This window comes from Hemibagrus wyckioides, linkage group LG02 (assembly GCF_019097595.1).
Source record: "Hemibagrus wyckioides isolate EC202008001 linkage group LG02, SWU_Hwy_1.0, whole genome shotgun sequence".
Classification (NCBI taxonomy): Eukaryota; Metazoa; Chordata; class Actinopteri; order Siluriformes; family Bagridae; genus Hemibagrus; species Hemibagrus wyckioides.
The window spans coordinates 22,826,937-22,837,179 of NC_080711.1; the positions used below are offsets into that span (position 1 = coordinate 22,826,937).

Sequence of the window (10,243 nt, forward strand, 5' to 3'; positions counted from 1 at the left end):
CATCAGCAGCACTATTACATATTAATATATTAATATTGCACAATATCTTTAATATTTTAAATTGTGTCTATTCAAGATGCTGGTCAGAGTTTAAAGGTAAATCACATACCCAGTGTTCAGTCATGTGACGAACTCAAACGCTGCTAGATCGTCTATTAATATTTGCCCGGTATATTGTGGTTATTAAGTATTAATGAGGCTTGTAAAATTTGTTTATCTTATCATGCCCTGACCTATAGGAAACTGATAGTCAGCTCCACGTGCAGGTCATCATACCATCCGGTTTTGTCTTGTCTTTTTTTTTTAATTATATGATACCGTTTTTTATGATATTGTCCAAAACGAGGTTAGAGCACGGTATATAAGTTGAGCCGTGAGTGTTTTAGTGTCACACAGAGTGTGTGTGTGAGTGTGTGTGAGTGTGTTAAAGTCTAAGAGCGGATTTTCTCTCTCTCTCTCTTTCTCTCTCTCTTCTTCTTCTTGTTGCAGATCACATTGCGACAGAAGAGACGGACAACCATGCACGACTTTCCCATCCTCTGTGCGGCTCTGTGTTTGGGATTTTTACTCAGTAAAGCTCCCGGCTTTAAAGCTGAGACTCTGCACCATGACTTCCTCCAGGATATTTTAACGGTTTACGGTCAGGACCGGTTATTAGATATTAACGGGATTAACACTTTACTGGAAACCGTCTCTCAGGGAAAACCGGCAGAGCTGGACATAATCAATGCGCATGCGCAGGTAAACCTCCTAAAGTAAAATCCAGCTGCCTTCTCTCTCTCTCTCTCTCTCTCTCTCTCACACACACACACACACACGCACACAATAACTTAATCTACTTTATAATCTGTTGTAATAAGTGGAGCATTATCGTTAATTAGATTAAATGAGATGAGATTAGATTAGATTAATGATTGATATCTGTGCGAAAAGATTAGAGGAGTTGCTTCACACACTTCGCATGGCCGAGGCAATACACCGTTTATGCTGTAAACCATTATCATAATCAAATTATTATTACTATACAATATCAACAATACAGTAAATCATATACATACAGCTGAAAGCCACTGCTCCTTTTATTTGTACATTATTTGTAAACGTTAGATAGCCACGCTTCCAGACGTACAAACAAGCATTTATACTAGTTGACAAATGGGTCTCCAGTTGTCTGGTTGCTGTTTTTTGGATAATAATAGGCAAATCATTCATTCATCCATCCATCCATCCATCCATCCATCCATCCATCTGTTAGTCGTTAGTGTAGTCGTGAAATGTGTCTCTAGTTATCTGGTTACTGTTTTTTTTTTGGATAATAATAACAATCTATTCATTCATCCATTCATTCATTTGTCCATCCATCCATCCATCCATCCATCCACCCATCTGTTAGTTAGTGTAGTTGTTATATGTGTCTCTATTTATCTAGTTGCTGTTTTTTGGATAATAATAGGCAATCTATTCATTCATCCATTCATTCGTCAATCTGTCCATCCATCCGCCTCTCCATCTGTTCATCCATTTATCCATCCAGTCATCCGTCCATCCATCCATCCATCCATCCATCCATCCATTTCAGGGCAATTTAAATGGAACATTTAAATATAAATGGAACACACCTAGGGGCAACTTATCATAGTCAGTCCACATACCATCATATTTTAGAGTACCCCAGAAACCCATACAGTAAGGAGAACTTGTGAAAACCGACATGTGGGCTCAGGATTGAACTGAGAACTCTGAAGCATATGATGCTAACTGCTGCATCATCCCATGCTTTCAATGTCACGTGGCGTTTATAATCTCTGTAATGTGAATGTTTCAGGACACACACGAGTTTTCATTTTCAAGCCGTAAGTATTTACACTTCTCTGACCTGAATGTGTCTCAGGTGGATTCACACCTCCATACCTAGGTTCTGAGATGCATCTCTTCATATCTGACAACCCAGGGAGCCATCTTTGGTGTATATTGTATATTATACATGAGAGAAATGATACAGCAAACAGTGTGTGACATTCAAGGGTAACATTTTCCCCCCTTGTCTCTGTTTTGTTTTTTTGACCTACTGCCTATTTCTCTTTAGTGCGGATCTGCAGAGGAGATTCTTGCTCTCTATGGTCTCAGCAATCAGACACACCTGGACAAGGGTCACCTGAGGACCATCTGCCCCACCCTCCTAAACAGAGCACTTCTGCCCCCCTGTCCTCTACAAGCAGCTGAGCCTAAAATACACATAGGGAGTCAAGGTGAGTGAGTGGAGGGAGTGAGAGGGTGAGGATGGAAGTGAACAAGGGATTGAATTAGCAGGAGAATGATGAAGTGATTCAAGACATGAATTACTGAGTAACCAAACGTTAGGTGAAGTGAATGAGTGAGGGGTTGAGGGGAGGAATGAGTGAGTGAATGAGTGAGGCTGTAAGAAATTGAGGTAATGAAAGATTGAGCGAGTAAATGATTGAGGAAGTAAGAAATCGAGAGAATGAATAAGTGAGTGAGAGTGAGGAAGTGTGAATTTAAGGGAGTGAACGAATGATTGGTGCAGCAGTGACAGCCTGAGGGATTGAATGAGTGATGGAGGAAATGAGAGAGAGAAAGAGAGAGAGAGTGAATGAGACAGTGAATGAGTGAGGGAGTCAGGGATCAGGGGAAGGAATGAGTGAGGTAGTGAGAGATTGAGGGAATGAATGAATGATGTAGTTAGAGATTAAGAGAATGAAGGAGTAAGGCATTGAATGAATGAGGGAGTGAAAATTCAGGGGAATGAATGAGTGAGACAGTGAGAAATTACGGGAATGAATGAGTGAGGCAGTGAGTGATTGAGGGAATGAATGAGTTAAACATTGCATATTCTATATCGTTCCTGTAAATAAGACTAGCTCTAACTTTTGACACACTTCTCCTGGTACTGTATTCTGTGTACACTGAAACCTAACGGTCACTTTCCCCCCTTTTTTTGTGTTCAAAGCTCATGGTTTTGTCCCTAATCAGTGAACCTTGCTCTTGTCACCACACTCTCTGCAGGCTGATATGCAATCACCAGTAGTTTTGTACTGACACTGATTAGTTTATTGACGCAAACATCTGTGTCCACAATAAACGCTCGTTCCTGGAGGTTAATGGGTTTGTGAGCCGTTATATGTGAGCAGAAGTTCCATGTAACCTCGTCCAACTCATGACGACCGAGCAAAGTGTAACGAAACCGAGGCGTTAGCAGTGTTCTAAGAGAAATAAAAAATGATGTAATGATGAGATAAATCACAATTTGATTTAATATCAAGATATATCAGTATCAGAAAAGGCTAAGCATTATACAGTTTTTTATAGAATTTCACCAGACTGAAGAACCAAATGAACTTTATGCATTTCCAGATTTGTGATTATTCTCATGCTTCTCTGCAGAGGTGCTTGGACCCCATCACATCGCTGCAGCTATATTTTCTGTTATATTTACTCGACAACAAATTAATGACCTGTTCCTTGACCCTGGATTCAGCTGATTTTGCTCTAATATATCCAGATCTATTAGTGAGATCTTCTCGAGAGGTCATGCACAAGATTATCAACTGATTTTTATGATGTGGAAACAATCGAACAATTTCCTGCACTGCACTCAAACATTTAATAAGCCATAGATACGATGTTTACAGCTTCCTCTAGATAGATGTTATGAGCTGATAGGATCATGAGCTGATATGATTTTATAAGAAGAAGTACCACTGTATAGTAGCAGAAGATAGCTGAAAAAAAAAAACAGAGCAATAAAGCTTTACTCCACGAACACAAAGTGTGTTATTTCTCTGTATGTCTGCAGTGTGGGGATATGGCTTCCTGGCGGTTACCATCATCAACCTGGCCTCCTTTTTGGGTCTCGCCCTCATCCCCTTCACCAAGAAACCATACTTCCCTAAAGTGCTCACGTACTTCATCGGACTGGCCATCGGGACGCTGTTCTCCAACTCCGTCCTGCAGCTCATACCTGAGGTCATACGCAATGTCTAATTCACAAAAAAATTATTATTATTATTATTATTATTAAACTATTCTGCCAATATTATAAGTTAAATGAATAATAATACCTGGGTATATGATGCAGGCACTGGGGTTTGACCCGAAAGCAGATAACTATGTCATGAAAGCTGTTGGGATCTTCGGCGGATTTTATCTACTCTTCTTCACGGAGAGGATCCTGAAGATGGTCCTAAAGACAGACCATGAGGTAAAACTGAGTCTGTTTACTTCAAGATCATATTATTATAATTCAGGGCATTGTTTCATTATATTTCAATGATGTAAATTGAATACATTTATTATTACATAGCACTGTTAATCTGGTTAGAAAGGGCTAATTAATTTCAGTAATTCCTGCTGAAAGAAATGAAGAAAGAATTGAAGAAAGTGTGTTAAAATCTTACCTCAAAGGTGGGTAAGAGCAGGATCGAAAGAAGACTCAGAGCCCAAGACAAGTTTGTCCAGGAACAGGATAGAGTTTCTTTAGTGTTTATCAACCTGTCAGAACATCCATTAAGATTTGTTTTATCTTAACACTGGATTTTATTCATTCATTACATCCATTTTGCTTTAAAATGCAATGGTGTCTCGACCTCCGTTTTTGTGTTCCAGCATGGCCACAGTCACTTCAGTCCTCCTGAGGTTCCTCAACAGAACGGAGCAGCCGTCATAGCCATCACCAGCTTCAGCATCTCAAACAGCGACAAGAGCAGCATGACTTCAGAAGCTACAGTGGAGCAGGTGCTACATTTCACATATGATGGTTATTCATTCTAGTATGAAAGAAAATGACACAGAAAACCTTTATGTAACCTTTATTCGTCACATTTACATTACTGCACACTGAAATTCTCTTCTCATATCCCATCATTGATGGGTTGGAGTCAGAGCGCAGGGTCAGCCATGACCCCAGGAGCAGGGGAAGTTGAGGGCTTTGTTCAAGGGCCCAAGCTTGTATGATGCTGGGGCTTGAACCCTGATCTTCTGATCAACAACCCAATCTGTATCTCTAAAATGAAGAATTGTACTAAATTTTATTGAACGACATTTCATAGCTTCGTCCATCCAGTGTTCCATCATGCAAAACTGTCTAGTTTGTCTGAGTCTGCGCCCATCTTCTGTCCTTATAGCCCATCCAACTTGATGTTTTGTGTGGTCTGAGATGCTTTTCTGCTCACCACGGTTAAAAAGAGTAGTTTTTCGAGTTACTGTATCCTTCCTATTGGCTGAACCAATCATCAGCAAGGCATTTCCACTAACAGAACTTTTTTTTTTTGCACGCCTGGAGACTGTTGTGTGTAAAAATCTCAAGTGGCCAGCAGTTTCTGAAATACTCAAAGCAGCCTATCTGGCGTCAACAACCTCAAATCACTGAGATCGCATCAGTATCTGCATGATTGCGTACACGGCTGTGTACATTGTACTGCTGATAATTGCACGAATGAGTAGGTGTATAGGTGTTTCTAATAAAGTGCTCAGTGAATATATATAGCAGTAGGTTTGAGTGGATACTACACTCATGGATGATCATTTACTTGGGCCATGCTATCTGCTTTTTTTTTTTTTTTGGATGTTTCAATCCAGTGGCTAATCAGTAGCCACACTAAATGAATGATTGTTTGAGAAATTACTCAACTTACACAAATCTGTCCAGCTCTAGTTGCTTATTACTTTCTCGCATTTCTTAAACAGAGAATATGAAAGAAAAAGATTTTCAGGAGGCTTGGACAGGAGAGGAGCATAAGGATAAAAACAGATAAAAAAAAGTATGACGTGTCATTCTGTAATAAATGAAGAACTGTTGGCAGATTTCTGTGGTTTAAGTGGAATAAAACATTAACTTTGTAAACAGTAACTTCACTTTGTCTGGAGCCATGTGACAACATTGATCATTTCCTTATAACAGAATGAGTATTTTAATTCCATACTTGTCTCTGATCAGAAGAATTTATCCAGACAAATGAAGGATTCTGCCTCAACATATAGTCTACGGATAAAAGCAGGCTCTGTGTGTGTGTGTGTGTCAGGGACAGTGTGTCCTCTCATCCAGTCTCAGCGAGACACTCAGCTGTTTTCTGGCTTTGATTGTTACAGCTGTTCGTAGACCGAACGCCGTCGTCTTACCATGCAGGTCTTCGGACTATACACCCTAGAGCACAGAACACACTAACAGTGCTTCATTTTAACCATATAATAATGTAGATAAGAAGTGTAGATAGAGGATATCAAGACCTTGGAGTTATAAGGTACTATCTGAACATCCTGTGATTATAAGATGAAATCTCAGGAAAGTCAAAGCAGGTTTTCAGGTTAGGTGGAATAAGTTAATTGGTTAAAATATTATTTTTTCACTAAATATACTAATCTGTGACGTGATGTTAATAGTATATGATTATATGAACATAATGTCATATTACATTGCACTGAAATCCAAAGGACCGATTCTACATATTAAAAAATGTGTGATTAGACCCAAGTTGTACATCTTGCTGCCTTTCTCTTTCCACTAGAGGAAAAAAGGCTAAAATAAAATGGATGTCTTTAGCATTTGAGTTTATAAAACACACTCACCACAATACAAGTGGTTTTTGATCATAATAAGTCTGTATTAATCTCTCTCTCTGTCTCTCTCTGTATGTAAAGACGCCGCCGTCTCGGGGTTGCTGTGCAAGGCTGGCGAGCGTGAAGACGCTGGCGTGGATGATCACGCTCAGTGACGCTCTTCACAACTTCATCGACGGCCTGGCCATCGGCGCGTCCTTCACCGTCTCCATACTCACCGGCTTCAGCACCTCCATCGCTATCGTGTGTGAGGAGTTCCCTCATGAGCTTGGTGAGAAGAACATACACAGAATATGAGAGAGAGAGTAATGAGTAACTTGATAATGAACTCATTACCTAATACGTCTAAAATATAACTAAATATTTTGTGATTGTAATGCTAAACTTCTTTAAGGGTACTTCTACGGTTTAAGGGATCATTAAGTACGGTCACGGCGTGTCTCTTAATGACCTGAAGGTGACCCCTACGGCACGCATTTTACAAACGTCTTTGCAAAAAGTTTTCATTACAGAAACAATCACAGCCAAGCCACGCCGAATCTCATGTGAGAAAAATCTTTTTTAGTGTTGGTTAGTTAACGGTTAACCCGAGTAACAGTCCAGATGTGAGTTTAACACATGCATGTTCCTCTGCAGCGATTCAGCCTGTGCCAAAGTGTGCATTTAAAACAAACAATCTGCTCACTCTGTGACCTACTGCAGGGTCAGAGGTCACGCCTCCCCCCCCCAGGCCTGTGTTTAATTTTCTCTTCTGTGCTTCACCAAGTGTTGAGTAGAACTTTTTCTACAGAACAAAAAACAGGAAAAAAAATTAGAGCAAATTTCCTTCTCTTTTACATCTTACAGCTTTTCCACCAACCTATCAACTTTCTCCATGTCTGCTCATTTTATTTTATGACATACTTTCAACATTTATATGTCTGAATTGTATTTTTGTCCAGGATTAAGCAGTTACTGAAGATGATTAATGTAAATATAGATGAATTATATTTTCAAGGTTAATTTCTTTTTACTAATATTATTTCTATATTTGCAACCAAGTATCCTATAAATGAGATTTATAGAATATTTATAATCCTATAAATTAAAAAGATAAAAAAAAATTTTAAATAAAAATAAATAGATTTAAACGATGTACCCTGAATAGTGGTTAAACAGTGGGTTCCAACGATCAGGCTTTTTCTTTCTGACCCGTGTACGTGTCCAACTCTTTGTCTCCCCCTGCAGGTGACTTTGTGATCCTGCTGAACTCGGGGATGAGCATCAGGCAGGCCGTGCTGTTTAACCTGCTCTCAGCCATGTCCTGTTACGTAGGCTTAGTGTTGGGGATCCTGCTGGGCAGCACGTTCGCACCGAATGTCATATTTGCCCTCGCTGGAGGGATGTTTCTCTACATCGCCCTCGCTGATATGGTGAGACATATTTCATTCACGTCCAAGGCTCCAGGACTTTTCTGTAACAAATACTGTTCTAATCTCCATCTCAGTCATGTTCATAATTATGATATAAAATAATCAAGCCGTTGACGGTTTATTGTCTATTATGTAGTAAGGCTTTTACAGCAGTGGGTGGATCTGATACTTTACACATCCGCAACAGTTTACGATCTCCTTCTCCGAATTTTTTGCTTGCATTTTCATCCGAACAGGATAATCCGGAGATACTATATTACGTTATGATATTTAGACTCATTTCCATGCTCAAAGGAACAGTTAAAGTCAGCTGTTTTGTGCTCATCCATCGTGACCAGATCACTCTGTACACCAGAGAATCGTCATCTATGTCTATTCATTCATTCATTGTCTATACCCGCTTATTCCTAATTAGGGACACAGGGGTCTGCTGGAGCCTATCCCAGCGCACATAGGGCGAAAGGCAGGGGTACACCCTGGACAGGTCGCCAGTCCATCACAGGGCTCATTATGATGTGAAAGGCTAAAACTGTTCTCAGATCAGCACTGAGGCATTTGATACATCACTATCAGCATTATTAGCTCCCTTTTTTGGCTATAGATTTATTACCTTGTACATAGAAATCTCAAATCAGCGCTCTGATGTTCAATATTCCTCTCTCAGTTTCCTGAGATGAACGCCATCGCTAAGGAGCACAGAGGGAACATCAAGACAGACGTGGCGTTTTTCATCATCCAGAACGCTGGGCTCCTCACCGGGTTCTCCGTCATTCTGCTCATCACCATGTTCGCTGGAGATATTAACCTGGGCTGAGCCTTTCCGACTCAACAACACCGCGTGCCTTAGTCCTTAACAAAAAGAACAATACTGACTGTAACGATACACTAGATCATGAACTAACACTTTTGTACAGCTGATAGATTTCTCAGCATGAGAATATTTTTAATGACCAAAATCAAGTATTCACTATTTTTGTATATTGTTTTAATCAATAGCAAAATGTTTTGTCTAATCAACCAAAAATTTCTTATTTGAAACAATGCATGTATATTTTCTTACGATTCAAGTTAGTAACATAATACTACGTTGCTTTAGTAGTATTTATGAAAGCCATGTAAAGAATTTGTGATTGTAGCTGGTTTACACATCTGTCCTTCATTAGCTAGACAAATGGTCAGTAAACCGATTCTTACATAAAGGATTGAATCTTTATAATACGGGTCTCTAGATTCTTTCCAAAAGCATCTTTATTTATTCATCTTAATTTATTAGGAAAATAAAACAATTTAAAAACAGTGTGCGTTACACTGGGAAAATTAAACACTGGGTCAAAGTAGTAAAGACAATAAGCCAAAGAGGGAGAGATCAGGAAATACCATCAACCAATGAGGGGGATCAGTCAGTATCATCAGCCAATGAGGGGGGGAAGTGATTGATACCTGCAGCCAGTGAAAGTGATTGATACCTGCAGCCAATGAGGGGGGAAAGTGATTGATACCTGCAGCCAATGAGGGAGAAAGTGATTGATACCTGCAGCCAGTGAGGGGGGGGGTGATTGATACCTGAATCCAATGGGGGGGGTGATTGATACCTGCAGCCTATGAGGGGGGAAGTAAGTGATACCTGCAGCCAGTGAATTGGAATGTGATAGATACCCACAGCCAATGAGGGGGATCAGTCAATACCACCAGCCAATAAGGAAGATCAGTCAGTTTCCTCAGCCAATGAAGGGGATCAGTTGATACCATCAGCTGATAATGGGGACTTGTTAAATCTGCAGCCAAGGAGAGGGGGGATCAGCCAATACCATTAACCAATGAGGGATGTGCAGTCAATACCAGCAGCCCAAGGGTGGTGGGGGATCAATCATCATCATCAGCCAATAAGGGGTGGGGGGAAGTCTTTACCATCACCCGATGAGGAGGAACTGATTGATCCAGAAAACAGGTAAAGACCAGTCAGGTTATCAAATACCAAAACCAACAGCCAAGAAGACATTGGCCAACACTGAGAGCCAATCTTGGAATTTGGACAGTTCTTTTATCCAGTCTGGGAAATGTGTAAATACCAGCAGCCAATGAGGAAGAATGGACCAGTATCCATAGCCAAAAAGAGTTAATACTGTTAGGCAATGGGAAAATAAACAAACATATAAACACTGAGAACAAAGTTAAAGCATTCCACAAATACGGACCAAAAAAAAGACAAAATCAGCCAACGTTGTACCAAAAAAAGTCTAAATTTATATTTTCTTTTC

At 40.0% G+C, this 10,243-nt stretch overlaps 1 protein-coding gene across 1 annotated transcript; it reads left to right on the forward strand.

Moving 5' to 3' along the window:
* Nucleotides 1-408: 408 nt before the first annotated feature.
* LOC131343386 (metal cation symporter ZIP8) lies at nucleotides 409-9,200 on the forward strand. Its single transcript, XM_058375041.1, has 8 exons — nucleotides 409-741; nucleotides 2,087-2,249; nucleotides 3,815-3,984; nucleotides 4,097-4,219; nucleotides 4,624-4,752; nucleotides 6,655-6,844; nucleotides 7,801-7,985; nucleotides 8,650-9,200. The coding sequence occupies exons 1-8, from the start codon at nucleotides 520-522 to the stop codon at nucleotides 8,797-8,799; spliced, it is 1,332 nt and encodes a 443-aa protein (XP_058231024.1). The 5' UTR covers nucleotides 409-519; the 3' UTR covers nucleotides 8,800-9,200.
* The last annotated feature ends 1,043 nt before the right edge of the window (nucleotides 9,201-10,243 follow it).

Excerpts from the sequence above, each read along its gene's own strand:
- LOC131343386 (XM_058375041.1), top strand. The coding sequence starts at position 520 with ATGCACGACTTTCCCATCCTCTGTGCGGCTCTGTGTTTGGGATTTTTA. Across the intron at positions 4,220-4,623 it reads TCCTAAAGACAGACCATGAG|CATGGCCACAGTCACTTCAG; the intron begins GTAAAACTGAGT and ends TTTGTGTTCCAG. Across the intron at positions 6,845-7,800 it reads GGAGTTCCCTCATGAGCTTG|GTGACTTTGTGATCCTGCTG; the intron begins GTGAGAAGAACA and ends CTCCCCCTGCAG.